The following is a 21,016-nucleotide window of genomic DNA, read 5'->3' as shown; positions in this document are numbered from 1 at the left end:
CTGATGGAAATACTTTTGTGTCTTAAAACAATGATTTTCATTATACTACTCTTTATGTTTTATAATCCTCATCATTAAATTGAATATCTTAGAACTATTTTAAACTCTTTGTTGACACAACTCCACAAAATAGCTGCTTTATTCCAATTTTCCTTTCTACTTTATTGTTTCAGTACTTAGAAGTGAATTTATGTGATAAAAGTCATATGAAGTTATATAAATTCATTTTCTTCTGATGTTATAAAGCTAAAGTATATTAATATAACTAAATAGCTATTGAGTAAGTGGAGTGCACAAAAAGCAAATATTCTTATTAATATAAAGTTATATTTAACTATGTATATATGTAGCCATATATATATATACATATATATACATATATACATATATATATATATATATATATATATATATATATATATACACAGCTATGTATATATGCTGTATGCATATTATCATCCCAGGTAGTTAGGCCATATTAGAATAATGAAATTTAGACTTAAGGAGTAGAGAAAATAACATTACAGAACTTAAGATGAATAATTAGCATTTATGTAATAATTAGCATTTACAGTGATTTTTCTTGGGTTCCATGACCAACAAAAGGTTAACCACAACAGAATTGGGGCTCATTAACCCATTATTTCTTTGCATTTTGCTTTTCTGTTAATTCTGTGTAGAGTGTAGTTTTGATCTGAAAGTAAGTGATTCTATTCTCTCCACTTGATTTTGACTTTTTTACTTTTTTTTTTAAATAAGGATTAAGTATCAGTTACATTTTACCTATGTTTGCAAGGTTGTTTTGTGCAAATGGGTATGGTTTTCCATCTGAACAGTATTCACTTTTTACAGGGCAGTGTGTGGGTTTCTTTTTCATTGTAGTATCTCTTTCTAACAAACAGGAATACTCTGAAGATAGTAACTCCGAGCCAAATGTGGATTTGGAAAATCAGTACTATAATTCCAAAGCATTAAAAGAAGATGACCCAAAAGCAGCATTAAGCAGTTTTCAAAAGGTTCATATTTTTTCTGATTGATTCTGTGTCTTAAAGTTTATTTTTTTTAAATGATGTCTTAGATCAAATAAGTTCCAAGTGATTTTATCTCAGAAATGTGTTTTGGATACTGAGTGGTAATCCTATAAATAAGTTTGCATTATGCAGCACAAGCAAATATTTCAAAGTGGATATCCTGTTTTTTCTAATCAAGCTGTCTATAGAGCAGGGCCATTGTCCTGAAAAGCTAGTGTGGTTCTGGACAAAGGAAATCAACATGAATGATCAATAGGTATTACCCCTGCAATTTTATTCCTTCTTTGGGGACAGATCACACAGGTGTGGTTTCAGTGTTAAGTAAGGTGATTTCTTGACTATTGATACACCTTTGGATTATTTTTATCAATGGATTATTCAGATGGGGAAAAAAGGATTTATGGGACTATATAATAGTCAAGTAGTAGTTCTTACTTAATATTTGATGAAGAAACTTAAAAATTAGCTCACTTATCCTTAAGCGTTTTAAGACTCGTTTCCTTTTTAAAGCCTTTAAAAAATGGCATTGAGAAATGTAATTCTTGGGGAAACCTTCTTAATTCGTATGATGGAAAACTAATTCAAAACAGACGTCTTTAGAAAATAACATTAACATTTTTGTTAGGCTAAAAATGTCTTCTATTTTTTAGGTTTTGGAACTTGAAGGTGAAAAAGGAGAATGGGGATTTAAAGCACTGAAGCAAATGATTAAGATTAACTTCAAGTTGGTAAGATTTGTTTTGAGGGGAATTAAACTAATAATGAAATGAATTCTGTAGGTAAAAACCACATGGCAGCAAAATGGCATTATATCTACCTCTTTAAAATAATTCTGTTGATACATTTTCGTATTTAGCCTAGCTTTCATTTGTGACTACCACAATACTAAGTAAAAAACATTCTGCAAAGAAATCAAACTTTTTTGAAAGCTTATCCTTTAGATACTCAGACAGTGTTTGGCTTCCTTATTAACAGGACTTTTCCAAAAACTATTGTTTATTTTGGAATTTTAAAATTTTACTTTGTATTACAAGGAGTTCCTCTTCCACTGATAAGGACAAAAACCTTAGCATTATTCTTGACTCCTCTCTTTGTCTCTCACCCCTCAAATAATCCATTGGTAATTCCAGGTGTCTTTATATCTTTTAAAAATATATCCAGTATCTGACTGCTGCTTAACCATTTTTATCTCTATTACTCTGGTTCAAACCAACATCATCTCTCACCTGGATTATTTCAGTAGCTTCTTCTATCCTTGCCTTATTAACAGTCTATTCTCCACAAGCAGCAGGGTGATCCTTTTTGTTTTTGTTTTTGTTTTTGTTTTTAGAGTGATCCTTTTAAAATGTAAGTGAGACTGTGTCATTCCTTTGCTCTAAATCTTCTAATGGTTCCCACTCTCCTTAATAAAATCCAAATCCTGGCGTATCTGGCTGGCTCAGTCAGTTAAGTGTATGACTCCTGATTTTGGCTCAGGTCCTGATCTCACAGTTCGTGAGATCGGTTTGTGAGTTCAAGCCCTGCATCAGGTTCTGCACGGAGAGTGTTGAGCCTGCTTCATATTCTCTCTCTCCCTCTCTGCCCCTCCCCTACTCATGCACCCTCTCTCAAAATAAGTAAATAAAACTTTAAAAAATAATAATAATAATAATAAAATAAAATCCAAATCCTTACCATGACCTATAACACTCTACATCATCTTACCCTTTCTGATCTTATTTTCTCTGTACGGCTTCCTTGCTGTTCCTCCTGTCATCCTAAGGATGCGCCTACTCATAAACACTTGTATTTGCTATTTCCTCTGCCCCAAATGCTCCTCTGTAATAGTCGTATGGCTCTTTTCTTCATTTGATCAGATCTCTATTTGGTGTCACCATATATCAGGATGGCCTCCCTCTGGACCACCTTATGTAAAATAGCATCCTTCTCACCATCACTTACATTCATCTTACCCTGCTGTTTTTTTTTCTTTGAATATATCACCGCTTAATTGCCTTTCTGCTGCCCTCATCCCCATGGGTGGTAAGGTCCATGAGAGCAGGACTTTGTTTTATTCACTGTTATATTCCTACCACCTGTAGTAGTGGCTGGCATTCAGTAGGTACTCATATATGTTGTAGAAGTTGTAAATAATCTGGAACTGTCATGACATTGTACCCTCATAGAATTGGTAGTCTTCAGGAGTGCAGGGTAGAGGTGGAGGGGAAAAAAATGGTTAGACAAGAGGACTAGTGACAGGCGTAAACCTTAAAATCACTAAGGGTAGAGGAACTTTTGAGAAGCTTAGAGAGCAGAGGTAAACACTTGCTTCTGTGGCAGATGAAAGGATAGCTGGTAATCTGTTACCACTTTCTTTTTCTCCTGTCTCTAATTTCTCATATGTCTCCTCCCTGTCACCATTAACTTCTCTGTCCCTTCTGTTTGAAATTGAACTCCCTGAATTGACTGTTACTTTTGTCCAGGTAACTTCTGCTAATCTTGCATCCTGTTCTTCTTGCCATATTCTCACTTTGGCATCCTCACCTACCTTTAGTAGTAGAAGCCCTCCATGACATTTACAAAAACTATCCACAAAATATTTTAGCTCATTCTTCACCCCCCAAAATATCAAGACTATTCAAAACATTTTAAACAGTAATAAGTATGTTGTCAATTGCTTTTAAATATCATTAAAAAAGGAAAATGTCTGTCTTGCGTTTACCCAAAGAATATGTTGCACAAAGCCCTTGTGCTTTCTTTCCATTTATTATTTGTGAAAATATTAAACACAAATACATACTATATTTAAATCAATAGCTTAGATATGGGAGAAGCATCAGGTGTCTCAAGGGATAGAGATTTTGATTAAGTAATTTTAGTGACATTAGAACCTCATTGTTCAACTCTTAAGATTCTACGATTTGAGGGGCCCCCGGGTGGCTCAGTTGGATAAGTGTCTGACTTTGGCTCAGGTCATGATCTCACAGCTCGTGAGGTTGAGCTCCGCGTTGGGCTCTCTGCTGACAGCTCAGAGCCTGGAGCCTGCTTCAGATTTTGTGTCTCTCTCTCTCTCTCTGCCCCTTCCCTGCTTTCACTCACTCTCTCTCAATCAAAAATAAACATTAAAAAAAAATTTTTTAAAGATTCTATGATTTGAAATAATACAATAGACCCTATAGAAATCGACTTTCTTAACATACTAGCAGTAGTTTAGTGTTTGAGCCCATTTAAATATATGCTACCCATAAAACTTGATCTTACCATTTTACCTTGAGCCAAGATGGTAAGCAAGTAAGGGAAAGGATTATTTGTATTTTGTGTTATTTTTCCCTGCCTTCCTTCTCTTTTATTTGCTCAAACAACATCTGTGAATAAGTTGTGTTTTATAAGAGTAGTTTGAGCTTCCACCCCTCAGTTTCTAGTTGGATTCAGAATAGGACCCATGTTGCCGTGTGAAGGTTTTGAGCAATAAAAAGTTAGAAGGGTTTTGTTATCAAGTGCTCTGTGTTAACTGCTGCAATTTACCTGATCTTCCTGTAGTCTTTAATTACAGTAACAGAATTATTGAAAAATGAGCTTTAAAGTTACTAGAGTATAAAGAAATGAATTAAAAACGAACTTTCTGCTAAAATCCTATTTCTAATTTGCCTTTCACCGTAAGATATGTTCTGTAACTTGGGTTTTAACACTACTAGGATATTACCTATTATTTACCCTCACATGGTACTGACATATTTGGAAATACAAGTGGTTTGATTTATATATATATATATATATATATATATATATCTACATGTATATATAACTAAGGTTTTTCCCTGTTCTGTCCATTTTTCCCCCCACCCCAACTACTGTTTTCTTTTTTGTAATTCCATTCTTGCTTAGGTTTCAGGGAGTCTTCTCATGTTTTTTTTTGTCTCTCATGCTGTATCTCAGGGCAGGACATAGTCATAAGCAGGAAAATTACATTATCATTTTTCATCGTAATAAACACATGTGGTCGTTAATCAAGAAAAACACTGTATCTGCCAGTGTCCTACCTCCCTGATTAAAAGTGGAGTAGAACCCAGTAAAAAGAGGGATTAATAGCAGTTGGAGATTGTCGGGACTGTGGATTCAGGTTATCAGATTAGACTCATAAATGGACTTCCATGGTATACTTTTTTTTTTTAATGTTTATTTATTTTTGAGAGATAGAGAAAGTGAGCAGGGGAGGTGCAGAGAGAGGGAGACACAGAATCCAAAGCAGGCTCCAGGGTCCGAGCTGTCAGTACAGAGCCTGATGCGGGGCTCGAACTCACCGAGTGTGAGATCATGACCTGAGCCAAAGTCAGATGCCCAACCAACTGAGCCACCCAGGCGCCCCTTCCACGGTATACTTTGAGGGATGATGGGTCATTCGCCAAAATACTTAAGTGATTGAAATTTCAGGGGTAGTTCCTTATTTCCTCTGATCTCTCATGTTTTCTTGGAATAACCACAGTAGTGCAAATAGTCCTGCAAAGAATAGCAACATTAGCTATATCTGCTATTGAGTAGAGCCTTGGGTGGGAGGACTTTTCTCAATAGTGGGATGAGTACCTGGGCTTGAAAAGTTTCCTTCACCTCACATTTCACCGTTGAGCCAACCAATAATGAATGGAGAAAAGAAACATACCGCTATTGTTGGAGAACTTTCTCATCAAGGGGTAAATCTTCAGAAGAGGATATAGCTGATATCTGTGTAGTTGAGACCCAAGGCATTTGAAAAGTTGGATTTATTTATATTTTTTGGTTTGTGAATATTGTAGTAGTTCTTATGATTTCAATAAATGTACAATGAGAACATATCTGAAATTTTGAAAATTTGTAAATTGTAGTCTTTCATAGGCTAACTTCATAAATTTGGTTCATGTGTCCCAGTGACTTAGAAATTTCAAATTTAAGCTAAAATGTTTATAGCATTTCTGTCATACATACTTTCTCTATCGTAAAACCTTATTTTTCAATTATGTAGTAATATGTACTATAATCTTAATTGTATAGAAATTTTTGTGCATAAATACATATCTAATAATGCATTTTTCTTCCCTCATAGACAAACTTTCCAGAAATGATGAACAGATATAAACAACTATTGACCTATATTCGGAGTGCAGTCACAAGAAATTATTCTGAAAAATCCATTAATTCTATTCTTGATTATATCTCTACTTCTAAACAGGTTAGATTCTGGTTGTTCCTTTTAGTACTTATCATCGTGTTGTTATTTATGCTAAAGTCTTTGTTCTTCTTTTTTTTTTTTTTAATAAGATCTAGAGGTTCTAGTTAAGCAGTTATGCCAGTCAGTAAAGTGCTTTAGAAATAATGTACTCTATATTGTTTTCTTATAGTACTAATTATGCAATATTAAAAGGTAATAAGTAGCTTAATCTCTTCAAATAATATCTTGAGATACCAACATAATATGCACACAACTTTTGTAGACTTAAACTCCCATACGGTTACTATTATAGTTTGTTTCAGCAAACTCCATCACCACCTCAGTTAGATTTGTGTAGATTTGATTAACTACAGATCCTTGAAGGGATACCCTGTACTCATATTAGTACTTGGCATTGCCATTAGGTGTTTAGTAAATTCTTTTATAAAGAATGGGTGGATGATGGATGACGAAAGGAACAGTTAATGATGAAGAAACTACAGTGGACCTTGGGAATGATAGTGCTTTTGATATTCTAGATTTTGGGTATTAAGAAAAGCGATGATGATGTTATTATATTGCTAAGGGAATTTTTAATTGGATTGTTTGTTCATATTCTTTTAAGCAACATAGTCCTCTAAGTTTCAGCTTTCTTAAACCATGGTATTTTAGCACAAGAAGTATTCTCTGTCATTTAGGATTTCTTAAAACATTTGATATTTTTTGTGTTCATAATAAAAAATGTTCATCTCAGAATCTCTTTGATTCTTTTCTACTCGATGTCATTTTTATTTCTTGAGGTAGTTTATTACTTTTAAGCTTTATATCTAAAATATATGTAATGGAAATAGAGAAAAATAAACTTAAAATTGACCCTTGAACAACATGGGGGCTAGGATGCCAACCCCTTGTCCCTCCTACCTCACAGTTCAAAATCTGCGTATAACTTACTCCTCAAAAACTTAACTACTGGGGTGGCTCAGTTGGTTGGGCATCTGACTTCATTTCGGGTCCTGATCCCATGCTTCATGGGTTTGAGCCCCGTGTCAGGCTCTGTGCTCATAGCTCTGAGCCTAGAGTCTGCTTCAGATTCTGTGTCTCCTTCTCTCTGCCCCTCCCCTGCTTGCACTCTATCTCCCCAAAATAAATAAATACTAAAAAAAAAAAAAAAAAACTTAACTACTAATAGCCTGCTGTTGACCAGAAGCTTTACCTGTAACATAAACAGTTGATTAACATACTTTGTATGTTATGTATATAGTATATTCTTACAATAAAGTAAACTAGAGGAAAAAAATGTTATGGAGAAAATTATAAGGAAGAGAAGATACATTTATGGTACTGTACACTTATGGGTACTGTATCAAAAAAATCCGCATATAAGTGGACTCGTGCAGTTCAAACCCATGTTGTTCAAGGGTCAACTGTATATGTTTTATTAAAACATTAGCACTTAATGGCACTAATTCTAGAGTTGTTACATATCAAAGGGATTTTCTTAAGTGAGAAAATATTTTCTGGGTTTTAAAACCAAGTCTCCTCAAAACATTTTTGGTACACTATAAATGTTATGCCAGATGTTAGTGGGAGGGATTAATTTTAAAACTTTAAGATTGTGTGTTGCCTCATGCTACTATATGTAAGCTTTTTGTCTTTTGAAAGTAAGAATAGGTATTGGGTGGGGGATACTCAGCTTATTCAGTATGCCATCAGCAGTCATGAATAAATAGGCAGCCTTTTCTGAAAGTATTAAATTTTCCTGTCCTCATGGCCCTCTTACCTCTTGATCCTATTAAGTAGAGATCTAGAGAATCAGATATTCAAACAAAGGCAGAGCCCAGTGTGTGGAGAGGAGGGTGGGTAGGGGAGCTTATTGTAATGCAAAACAAAGGGTAAGTTCCATCAAAAAATGTCACACTCAGACTTGTGAATTGATGGTGTTTAGACATAGCTCAAATTGTGCTAGATTTTTCCCTCTACCCAACCCTAACACTTTACCAGTAACCTAAGAGTTGTGTAGTTGAGTTACTTGATAGGTTACATTTATAGAATTTTTGAAGGGATCTTACTTTTCTTTGTTTCTTTAGCTACTTGCCTAATGTTTGCCATGTGGTAGGTACCAAATGAGAGTTTAGTGAATAAGATACACACTATTAACAATAGTACAAGTAGTTCATTGTGCATGCCATTCACTTCCATCAATATAAAATGAGTTATTAGATTGGAAAGGACAAACCTACACTATTAGAGCATTAGATATTTTCTGGGTTTTATTTTTCAAAAACATTAAAAACAGATCTTGGCACTTTTTACAAATTTGGTCTCTATTTTGCTAAGGTTTTATTAAATAGTCGGATGTCACAGACATTCGGAAACAGATAGTGTATCTTATGTATTATTAAAGTTCAAAGATGCACTTTTAGTTTGCTCAAATTAACTTTATTAACAGGTACAAATTTGCTGTTTACAATTATAGAATTCTGATTTTTTATGTCAGATGGATTTACTGCAGGAATTCTATGAAACAACACTGGAAGCTTTGAAAGATGCTAAGAATGATAGACTGTGGTTTAAGACAAACACAAAGGTAACAATTACAGTTACTTACATTTTTTTTTTTTTTGAAGAGTGGGAGGGTATCCTTAATAAACTCTCCTAAAGATTCATACCTTTTTCTTTTGAAATCTTTTAATTTCAATAAGTATGTTCTTTTACAGCTTGGGAAATTATATTTAGAACGAGAAGAATATGGAAAGCTTCAAAAAATTTTACGCCAGTTACATCAGTCCTGCCAGGTAGCATTCTCTTACTTTTTCTTAATATTTCTTCATAATAAAAAAGCATTAAAAAATTGTATTTGAAACATTGGTTTAGGGATGTTTTTGTTCAAACATCATCCCAAAAATAAAATTTGGTAAATAAGATACGAAAAGGCTCATTAAAAAAAGAATTTCTTATTTATTTTGAGAGAGAGAGAGAGCGTGTGTGCATGAGCTGGGGAGGGGCAGAAGAAGGGGGAGAAAGAGAGAGAGAGAGAGAGAGAGAGAGAGAGAGAGAGAGAGAATCCCAAGCTGGCTCCACACTCAGCATGGAGCCCAACAAGGGACTCAGTCTCACAGCCATGAGATCATGACCTGAGCCAAAATAAAGAATTGGATGCTCAGCTGACCAAGCTAGCCAGGTGCCCCTAAAAAGCTCATTTTTTCTGAATATTAAATTTCTTCCTGTTTTAATCCTAATTTCAGCCATTATTTTTGTGGACTGAGACAACAGATATCAATAAAAAAATACTCTAGTCATTAATATTTACTAAGAATAAGATAGACCCTGTGAAAATTAGAAAAGAATATTAAAGACATATATAATAAAGATATTTTATATTCAAGTTTATAATATATGAATCTTTTGTAACAACTGTCCTTTAGAATTTCCTATGATGCTAGAAACATTCTGTTTCTGTACTGTCCAATGTAATAACGTCAGCTACATGTCATCAGGCAGTTAAATGTGGCTGAGTTTTTGATTTTGCTCAATTTAAATTTGAATAGCCACATGATCTGAACAGGGCACTTATATAACTTTTTTTTTTTTTTTTTTTTTAACGTTTATTTATTTTTGAGACAGAGAGAGACAGACCATGAAGGGGGGAGGGGCAGAGAGAGAAGGAGACACAGAATCAGAAGTAGGCTCCAGGCCCTGAGCCATCAGCCCAGAGCCCGACGCGGGGCTCGAACTCATGGACCGTGAGATCTTGACCTGAGCCGAAGTCGGCCGCCCAACCGACTGAGCCACCCAGGCGCCCCTATAACTTTTTAACTATAGTTATAATTTGTGTTTTTTGTCTTGATCAAAAGCTATTTGATAATTAAAGTTTGTGTGAAAATACTGTTTTAAATATTTTTAAGCTCCTCCAGTGCCTTGTACTATTATTTTAATTATGTACGTTATTTCTGTGCATGGGAGCAAAGTTGGTCAGGAAACTGTTCTAAATTAATCACCTGCATGTATTTTCGTTAATATTTTTAGGTTATTTTAAAAAAGAAAGTGTTTTTATTTCATAGTAGTTTTGCTTCATAAAACAGATTAGTTATTTATGATTGGTTTCTTATGTACACATTCTTGAGAAAGTTTAGTCTGATGCGTAAACTGTGAGTTCAATTCCATGTGAAGTGGAAATGATAGAGAAGCCGTTTCTGAATGGAAGAGGATCTTCTATCTAATTGTAAATAACATTATAATATAGCAGAGATGTATGCTAATCTGTGGGGTTTTTTTTTTCCCACTTATTTTGAGAGAGCATGCAAGCAGGGGAGGGGCAGAGAGACATGGAGAAAGAGAATCCCATGCAGGCTCTATGCTGACAGCACGATGTGGGGTTCGATCCCACAAATTGTGAGACCTGAGCCAAAATCAGGAGTGTACACTTGACTGACTAACTTAGCCACGCAGGTGCCCCTATGATAACCTAGATGTACAAATTGTGTCTTACATATCATATATTTTACTCTGGCTGTGATTCATTAGTGAATAAACAGAATTAAGTTGGAAGACCAAATAAATAATAAATTTCGGCTTTGTGTATGTCAGTGCTTGATATTTATGATTATCTGACTATTGCCCATATGCTATTTTTCATGGCCTGCATTTTGTGGGCTTTTGGTCATTTTTCAAAGTTGAACCTTTGTATTCCTCTGACATCCCTCAGCAGAGTTAGTGCTTTTCTCTTCCATTCTTCTGGGCACTTGGCTCATGCTTCAACTAGAGTCATTTATATTGTAATTTATCTGTTGACAGAGTAATCTTCTAGCCTGTGAACTTTGGGGGGCTAGGAACTCTGGCTTATGTAACTTTACATTTCTTTAAGGCAGACCCAGTGCCTGATACCAGGAAGGCACTTGAAAGTGCTTTGTGATAAAATCAGTGAATATAAAATTGTGATGATTTGGGGAAGACCATAAAGAACCTCCTAGATAGAAACAAACATTATAACATTTTATACATTAAAAAATTACTTCTGGTTACTTACTCCTTATTGAATGACTAGAAAATCCAAAAGATGTGTGCTTTCCTTTTTGGCTATTCAAGTTAGTGTTCTCGGTGTTCTAGATCTCAAACGTTGTAGTGCATTTTCACACAAAATTCATATTATAAATATAAGGATTCCAGGCTAACTCAAATAAAAATGTCTAGATTGTGAATTCTATTTTGACTAAATTTCATTATTTGCTTTCCTAGACTGATGATGGAGAAGATGACCTGAAAAAAGGTACACAGTTATTAGAAATATACGCTTTGGAAATTCAAATGTACACGGCACAGAAGAATAACAAAAAACTGAAAGCACTCTATGAACAGTCACTTCACATCAAGTCTGCCATCCCTCATCCACTGATCATGGGAGTCATCAGAGGCAAGTTTTGTTTGGAGAAGGGTGGGCAGTGTCCCAGGAAGTTGTCATTGTATATGACTGAATGACTAGGAAGGTTGTTCGTGTTATAGTGAAAATAAATGGCGAAGTAGTAAAATCATTGAAATGATCTAGTCTTAGAAAGAAATTAGGATGAAAATTTGTCTTTTAAGATTTTACATTAGTGAGATATTACTAACAGAAAATTTACCATTAGAAGTCCTATTCTTGATGGGCACCTAGGTTAGGTGGCTCAGTCAGTTGGGCATCTGACTTTGGCTCAGGTCATGATCTCACAGTTTGTGAGTTCGAGCCCTGTGTCGGGCTCTGTGCTGTCGGTTCAGAGCCTGGAGCCTGCTTCAGATTTTGTGTCTCCTCTCTCCGCCCCTGCCCCGCACATGCTCTGTCTCTCAAAAAAATGAATAAATATTAAAAAAAAAAAATTTTAAAGAAGTCCTATTCTTGAATTGTAATGATGTATATAAAATTACCTTCTGCCTCAACTGAGAATAAAGATTTGCAAATGATTGTTTGATGTTTAATGAAGAGCTTGCTTTTTAGAAAGCATCCTGGGGCCAGTATAGAATTAAAAGACTGGAAAGCCACTATCACAGTTTTCATGTGATTTTTACCAAGTATTCAGTCTTACTACAGAACTGAAAATGCCCTCTTTTATCCTATTTTATTTGCAGAATGTGGTGGTAAAATGCACTTGAGAGAAGGTGAATTTGAAAAGGCACACACTGATTTTTTTGAAGCCTTTAAGAATTATGATGAATCTGGAAGTCCAAGACGAACCACTTGCTTAAAATATTTGGTGTTAGCAAATATGCTAATGAAGTCAGGAATAAATCCATTTGACTCACAGGAGGTATGCGTGTGCTCTAAATATTCATTTCTGTCAGCTATCTTTTGTGGAAGTAAATGTTAATCTTTCTTTGTGTTAATTGTTTTTTGTTTTGTTTTTTTTAACTGCTTAGGCCAAACCGTACAAAAATGATCCAGAAATTCTAGCAATGACAAATTTAGTAAGGTAAGATTATATCTCTCAGTTAAGGTCAATTTCCTTAAATCGGTAATTAGAGGGGAAAGTGGAAGAGATATTTTGAGAATTCAGTTAATATTCCAAAGTTTGTGAAATTTTTATCTCTTAAAGTCATTTATTTAGTTTCTGTTAGTCATAAGATTTTATGAAGTATAGTATTGGCTGCTTTTTCCCCCCTGTTATCTACATGCTTTGTGTGTATGCTGTTTTCAGTACAAAACTGATTATAGCTATTTTAAAACAATTTCAGTGTTTGCTGTTTCAGCCTGCCTTAATCCAAAATGAAATTATGAATTGGTCCACATAAGTCAGAAATTTTCAGCAAGACCGTGTCTTTACTCACATATTTTCTCAATTGACAAGGTAAAAAAAAAATCATCTAAAAAGTTTACCTCAGGGGGCGCCTGGGTGGCGCAGTCGGTTAAGCGTCCGACTTCAGCCAGGTCACGATCTCGCGGTCCGTGAGTTCGAGCCCCGCGTCAGGCTCTGGGCTGATGGCTCGGAGCCTGAAGCCTGTTTCCGATTCTGTGTCTCCCTCTCTCTCTGCCCCTCCCCCGTTCATGCTCTGTCTCTCTCTGTCCCAAAAATAAATAAATGTTGAAAAAAAAATTTTTTTAAAAAAAAGTTTACCTCAGGTAATTTTCTGAGATGAGGAGCAGAGGGTTATATTGATAAGAAATCCAAGGATTTTTTGACGACTTCTATGGTGGGTAGCAACTGAAAAACCTGCTATGATCAATTAATATTAAATAAAATTATAAAAGATGAAACAAAGCAAAAAGCCTAGAAAAGAAGGCCTACTTTTACAAAAGAAATCAGTGAACAAGAAAAATTTTCCTCTGGGCTGGGAATACATGGAGCCTAGGTTTCATCAAGTCTTTTGTTTAGATTGTGCAACTGAGTTTACCAAAGCAGGAAGATTATGATTAGGATGTAGGGTAGGGTGGGCTTTTTTGCATATGTATGTGGATAACTTAAGTGATCAGATACTCTTTCAATAGTCTTTTTTGATTTAAAAGTACTGTTAGACTACAAATTAGGAGTCACCCATATATAAATTTTATATACTTGGAGAAAATAGTTTATTACCTGATACTGTCTAAGTTCCTATGTAAAATGTCCTCATTTACTTTGTTTGGCTATGAGTTTTATAAATTACCAGGTTTATTTAAAGAAACTTTAATTTTAACGATAAAAAATAAGAATGATTTTATTTTTCTTTTAAGGGGACTAGGAATAGTTAGGAGATAAGAACTCTAAATTGCAACATCAAAAAATCAATCTTTCTTATTGTTTATTTAGTCTATTTTAATACATATTTGTTGAATTAAGTTGATTTTAGTTATGAAAGGAGATTTCTCCATCTTTATTTCAGATGGTTTATTCCATCAACATGATTTGGTTAGAGATTCACTTCATAATACTTCAGAAAAATGTTTTTAAGTTAAGTTGCTAAACAAGTTTAAGCTTTTAAAACCCTTAAAGAAATATTGAGGAAGAGTTTTGCCCTAGACGTTAATATTTCATCTAAATTAAATTGATTAAATACATTAAAATGGATGAAAGGACTTAATTATCAGACCTTTAAAAAATAAGCAATATTTATGTTTACTATACCATACAACATATTCCTCTGTATTAATATAACCTCTATATTGGAACTCAGAAACTTATTTTAATGGAAAATTTTGACCCAAACAAGTGGCCTGTGGTGTGTCCCACACTTTGTATAAGATTTTTTTTTTAAGTCACTTAAACAATGGAACAGTGTCTCTTGGTTAAAATATGCACATGTGCAAGTGTTTCACAACTTGAATTTATCCTCCTATAGCATATTACAATAATGTATTTGGGGTAGGTGAGAAAGTAATGCTTCCTAATTTTATCTTCCTAGTCAGTTGCCAGCAGACTAGAGGAAAATAATTCCTGTTGAAGCACTTGAGTCACCTGCCCCTTACATGAAGTTACATTGCGACCCACCAGATGGAAGCACAGCAGAGGGTGTGCAGAATGGCTGATGATATGTCTTACATATAAAGCAGACAGTGGTGCCATATCCAGAAGGTTGGCTTCTTCCTTCTCAGCACCTTTAGCAATCCCTGTAGTGCCCTACAGAATTAATTTAAGAGTAGATGCTAGACACCTCAGAGAATTATGAACATAAATCAGCCTTTGGCCTTCTGCAGCAGGGTCCATCACTCTTCTTTAGTGTGCGTGTCCCATTTGGTGCTAATTACCTGCTGCTGATGTTTCTGCTGTATAACTCAGTGGAACTTTAAGGCTAGAGAAAATTAAGAATCAGATGTTCCCTTTGCGAAGTTTTAGCAGTTGCTGGTAGCTTTCTAGAAGATAAAAATTAGGAAGCTGCATTTCTGAATAATCTTCAGAGAGGATATACTATCTTATTTCAAAGACAAGATCGGACTCCTCCATACCGTTGTATGCTGACCTGGTTTCTTAGGGATTAAATGCTAAATGCACAACTTAATTTGAAAGTATCAAGCATTAAACAATTATTAAACTTGTCGGTTTTTAACAGTGCTAAGATTTTGAGAAAACTTTAATGAACTATATATAAATATAGTATATGACCCTAAAAGGTTTATTTAATCTTTCTTTTATAAAACCAAAAGCATTAAAAAAGAAATTCATTTTGTTTGCAGAAGGATGTGTGTATGTTTAACTCTGATTTCTATGGCAGAAACTGTAACGTAATTTAGATTTTTGCATATAAAAATCAAGAAGCAGGCTCTTTGGATAATATGATTTAATACATGACTTCCTCATGTTTGACAAGATTTATACCTTTCTTTTTCTGTTAGTGCCTATCAGAATAATGACATCACTGAATTTGAGAAGATTCTGAAAACAAATCACAGCAACATTATGGATGATCCTTTCATTAGGGAACACATTGAAGGTATATTCTTTCTGCTAAGTGAATTCAGTTACCTTCTGTGCCACTGTCAAACAAGACTTCTTAATAGAAAGGCATGGAATCAAACCAGTTTTCTTCTATGTATTGTCAAGTATAGAAATGCTTCTAAATGCTGTCATAGAATAGGATATTATTTAAAATTATAAAGCTATTTAAAAGAAATCATTCACCAGTTTCATGCTATTGAATAACATAATCAAGTTCTCATGTGATGTCCATTTCACTTAAGGTGGCTGTCCCTTTTATCTTTTTATTCTAATTTAGATATTATTGCATGTTTATTACTGATACTTAGTATCAGTATCAAAATTAATTCTTAGGATTTGTTTTCAACAAGTAACAAAAGCTTTTAAACATAGTCCTCTATGGTTGATGGCCTTGATGCATTTACTTTGAAGGGTAGGCTAATATTGTACAAGTAAGTGTGTGAGATTTTTTTTTCTGTTGGATTAACAAAGACAAAAATCATTCCTTGTTCTGGGGCCTCTTTTGTACCTCCAGTGTTTCCACCTGTTTTGGAGCTATTTGAGGGTTTTTAAATGACCATTTGGAACAACTCATTCAAATACTTAAATTCCAGATGCATCAGGAAAATCCGAAGAATACTTTGGAAGTAATGTTCTCTTTTCCCCACCTTCCTTTCTCTTTCATTCGGACAGAATTTTAAAAGTTCTTGTGTGAAGCTAGAATGATACTACACTCGGTGGATATAGAAAAGTTTAGAAGCCTTGTGCATGAACTCCAGTCTTTTTGTTTGTTTTTTAAAGACACTTGCCTGTGAAGAAACTGGAGAAGATCATTTTATAAAATATAATACCGTAGATTTTGAGAGAGCATAAAATAAAGGACTTGGCTGGCATGAATCAGAGCTTCTTGAAAAATCTGTTAACTATAGAGGAAATGATGAGCAGTGTGGAGTATTAGAAGGCAAGAGAATATTTTAGATAGCATCACAACATAAAATCGGGGAGGTGGGAATGAGAAAAAACAGGGAAAGTAGTCTCTAATCTTATTGTGCATTTATTGGATCCAAGTATTTTTAGATCCAAATACCTTATGTCTGGTGTGCCTGGCTGGCTCATTCGGTAGAGCATGTTGCTCTTGATCTCAGGGTGATGAGTTTGAGCCCGGTATTGGGCATAGAACTTACTTAAAAGAAAACAAAAAAACCCGAATACCTTATGTTCTTGTCAGGCAGAAAGATGTATTTTGAGAAGATAAATGATATAGTTAATTAATGTGATTTAGAAGTGCATAATGTTTCATGAAGATATACATACAGACTATTAAATACAAGTTTATTATTTTCATTTTTGTCTTTTCTTTCAGAGCTTTTGCGAAACATCAGAACACAAGTGCTCATAAAATTAATTAAGCCTTACACAAGAATACATATTCCTTTTATTTCTAAGGTACTTATATTCATGAATCTTAATATTTATAATTTTTAGTTTATAAATGCAGTGTACCTATCTTCCATTTAAAAAATGATTCTTAGTAACATTTTGTAATAGTACATTTTTAAAATGCAGCATAACTTAAGGGCTTTCCTTTTAATATAAATTTTTCTGTATTGGCATAAATTGAGTTAACAGTAAAGAGAAATAAGGAATCATTACAGTTCTTTTTAAAGATTTTTTCAGCCTCAGAGAACATTGTAGAAGACAGAGTAGTGGCTAAAGTATATGACTGATGTAGTGTTAACCCAACCACAATAAAATTGTGGTAGGAATATACTTGAAAAATTACAGAGTTAAATTTTATCAGACCTATTTTCTCAGAAATATTTTGAAGTGATAATGGAATTTGTTTTACATTTTCTTTTCACTAAATCTCCTTTTTAAGTGGTGGGAGTTAATTTAAAATCAAAATAATTATTATCATGAAGTCTCTAAAGAAGTTAATTAGTAGAATTATAATGAGTCTTTTTTCTTAGGAGTTAAACATAGATGTAGCTGATGTGGAGAGCTTGCTGGTGCAGTGCATACTGGATAAGTAAGTACTTGGCTATTTCTTGTCACAAAATGTTTAGGACCATAACATTTGAATAATGGGAGCAAAGGTAGCAATGAAATTCTTGAGTTTTCATGAAAAGCACCCTCTGGCTATTATTTTCTGTTAAAACAGATACATAGGTATGCATGGTGGTTTTTTGTAAATGAATGAGCATATTAAGCCCTTGATCTCTGAAAAAGCTATAAATGTTTTCAGAAAGATTTCTCAGGTGTGCCTGGGTGGCTCGGTCAGTTGAGCATCTATCTGACTTTTGATTTCGGCCACACACATGCTCACAGTTTGTGAGTTCAAGCCCTGCATTGGGCTCTGCACTGACAGCACCAAGCCTGCTTAGGTTTCTTTCTCCCTCTATCCCTGCCCCTCCCCTGCACATGTGCACGCACTTGTGCATGCTCTCTCTCTCTCTCAAAATAAACATCTAAAAGAAAAGAAAAAGATTTCTTATTCAGCACATGATCCACATACAGCTAGGGCATTTTTTAATGAATAGTATTTTTTTACGTTTTTAAAGTAGAAGGTGTGGTATGTAATTGTTTTGAAATTATATTTTTCTTAAAAGCATGGTAATTTAAAGCTTTACAAGTTACATTTGCTATTGATTAATCAGTAAGTCTCTGCCTATTCGTTTTTTTAATGTAACTGATGAAAGGTAGCTGAAATCTACTTTCTGTCTACAATTTTAATAAGGTAACAAATAGTATAACTAATCCTGAATTCAATCATTTAATGTAGGCAGCAGTTTTTTCTTTTACGTTTATTGATATTATAAATACTTTATGAAACAGTCCAAAAGATACACTTAGTGAAAACGGTTTGTAGACATGTCTTCTTTTATGTATTTATTTCTAGCACTATTCATGGCCGAATTGATCAAGTCAACCAACTCCTTGAATTGGATCATCAGAAGAGGGGCGGTGCCCGGTATACTGCACTAGATAAATGGACCAACCAGCTAAATTCTCTCAACCAGGCTGTAGTCAGTAAACTGGCTTAACAGAGAACAAGCTTTTAACAGACGTACTTAATGCAACAGTGCAGAGATGTAATCCTTAAAAGAACTGGGAATGGCAAAACTACTGTCGGTTGATGTGTCCTGAAAATTATTGGAGTTATGGCAGAAGTGCTTTTTTTGATCAACTGGTTTGTGTTTTGCTGCTGCATTTATCCCAAGAAAAACAGCTTTAATCTCCAGAAGAAAACCAAAATGCCATGGGATTTATGCTGTATTGACATCTTGCCCTAAACATACAACATCATAGTAATTTGTCATGGGCAACATGACCAGAGAGAAGATTTTTGTCATGATTTTAAATACACTGACATGTTACTGTTGGTTAAATTTAAACATGTTTTACCTGCAGAAATTCTCTCACAAATAACCTGCAATAACTTGAAATGCATACCCTTTTGAACACTTCCTTTTCTCATGTATAAATTAAAATGTTTGCTGCATTTTGCAAAATGTCAATTCTCCAAAAATGTGTCCGTATATTTCTGTACCTGCAGTGTAGTAAAGGTTTAGATGAAACCCCATAATTATGGTGGCATACTGTCACTTAGGTTTCAAGCAGCAAAATAAACAGTGCAGCTCAGAAATTGTAGTTTGGTTCTTGACGTGTTTTTATTACATTTGGGGTTTTTGTTTTGCTTTTTAGTACCTTAGAAATTTCAAATTATTTAATCTTCAGTTAATGATTTTTAAAAGCCTGGGAGCAAGTAAGTCGGTTATTTGCTTTCAAGCTTTTTAAAGTAGTCTTTATTGATAAAGTAAGGAGAACTAGTTTCTAACAAAACACTTGCATAGTACTTATTTTGACAGTGATGCTTTAAAGAAATAAAATTTTTTTTTCTAAGAATGATATTCCTTTTTAAAAATAAATTCTAACTCTCAGAATGTTCACTTTAAACAAATATGCCAGAACATAGACAGCTAAATGAATGTTACCCTGTATAGTCATCATGCTGGAAAATTATTTCCTAATTCCAGCAGTCTACCATTGCTCAAAACCTCATGGGTTTTGCTCTTTTAGAATTGTATTCAGAGCTAATTTAAGTCATACACACTGTTGACTTTGTGATGCACAGTGTTTAAGAAAACAAAAAGTATTAAGCTTGATTTTTTTTTTAATTTTGTTTTTTTTACAGTTACCATCATTTGGCACCAAATGACTTTGGACAGTTTCCAAAAATTAATCTGTCTTTGAGGAAATAGTAGAAAGTATGTAACTGGCTTTGAAGGCGATCCCAAAAGAGTTTTAAAGGTATTTTGAGCAGTGGTAGCATAGTTAGGATAATGAACTGTGGCCTTCCAAGGTGACCACCTTAAAGGAGACGCAGCTCATTTGAATGTATTGAGTTTTGGATGTATTTGTTTCATTAAAAAAAAAAAAAATCACATTATTTTATAGTGTCAAAAGGAAGAACTAAGATTAAGATAATTTCTTTGGTTTTTCTATTGCTTGTTATTATGTAAAAAGAAGTGAGTGGCAGTTCAGAAGGAAGACTGTTGTAACTGAGGAATGACAACCAAGAATTTTTGATCATTAAATCAGATTTTATAAACAGTGGAAAGAGCATGGACTTAAAACAAGGCATGCTTATTCGGTTTTGTCAAAATTTTACGAAAATATGTGATATATATTTATACTAAAACTATATAATCCTTAGATATAGGAAAGCAATCAGTTAATGTCTTTAGCAGATAAAAGCAGTATTAAATACAGGTGCAACTTGGAAATTGTAGAAAATTGAAAGAAAACGAAAGACAAATGTCTCTGGTAGGGAATAAAAAAGTTTAAGATATTATAAAATTATGTGTATTTTCTTCTCTTTTACATAAATCATTTGTGAAAAATGTGCTACATTTTTTTTACAGGAGTGATAATAATTAGGACTTATTTTTCAATATAATTTGGAGACCCTTTGTTACCCAAATAAAAATGACAAGTTTCTGTGCCTGTATTCAAATATGTATGCATGTGATAACTGTGGGAAAAGGCCCTGCTTAACTCTGAGTTGATGGAATTAGAATTTAAAGGATTTGAATGATACAATTTAACCTTTATGCCAACTTTCACAATGCCCAGTTTTCCTGTGATATCTTTGCCCCATGACAGTAGTGCATCTTCCAGTTTCTAGAGAGAAAGCATGCACTTATTTTTTGGGGGGAAACTGGGCTAAGCTATAAAACAAATTATATAATGTAATTGTATGTATCACATAGGCTTTGTTTAATATTCCTGAAATACTAGTTCTTTTTTTAAAGTTATTTGCCACATTTGTTTCAGAACACAGGTTTTTGATACCCCTTAACAGTCTGACTAACTTAAAACGTTTTATTTTTTCCCATTAAACATGTTCTGTGTTCTTGTGCATCTTAAAGAGTTGAAATCTTTTTTTGAGATTGCTTATCAAAATA

At 34.0% G+C, this 21,016-nt stretch overlaps 1 protein-coding gene across 3 annotated transcripts in view; it reads left to right on the top strand.

Annotated features, from left to right (window-relative positions):
• Positions 1–20,559, top strand: part of COPS2 (COP9 signalosome subunit 2) — a 31,370-nt gene extending 10,811 nt beyond the window's left edge. The window contains exons 2-13 of one of the 3 annotated variants that reach the window (XM_025920107.2): positions 903–1,016; positions 1,682–1,759; positions 6,088–6,213; positions 8,690–8,779; positions 8,910–8,987; positions 11,428–11,602; positions 12,292–12,470; positions 12,580–12,632; positions 15,467–15,564; positions 16,912–16,994; positions 17,519–17,577; positions 18,448–20,559. In XM_025920107.2, the coding sequence (XP_025775892.1) occupies positions 903–1,016; positions 1,682–1,759; positions 6,088–6,213; positions 8,690–8,779; positions 8,910–8,987; positions 11,428–11,602; positions 12,292–12,470; positions 12,580–12,632; positions 15,467–15,564; positions 16,912–16,994; positions 17,519–17,577; positions 18,448–18,592 (1,278 nt within the window). In that variant the 3' untranslated portion in view covers positions 18,593–20,559. Of the gene's footprint in view, positions 1–902; positions 1,017–1,681; positions 1,760–6,087; positions 6,214–8,668; positions 8,780–8,909; positions 8,988–11,427; positions 11,603–12,291; positions 12,471–12,579; positions 12,633–15,466; positions 15,565–16,083; positions 16,841–16,911; positions 16,995–17,518; positions 17,578–18,447 lie in introns of those variants that run through there. The other 2 variants (XM_025920106.2, XM_086710655.1) reach the window with 2 other exon arrangements.
• The last annotated feature ends 457 nt before the right edge of the window (positions 20,560–21,016 follow it).

This window comes from Puma concolor, chromosome B3, assembly GCF_028749965.1.
Source record: "Puma concolor isolate L17-30 chromosome B3, mPumCon1.1.hap2, whole genome shotgun sequence".
NCBI lineage: Eukaryota > Metazoa > Chordata > Mammalia > Carnivora > Felidae > Puma > Puma concolor.
The sequence above is the reverse complement of the archived record's forward strand: the minus strand, read 5'-3'. Positions and strand labels throughout refer to the sequence as shown.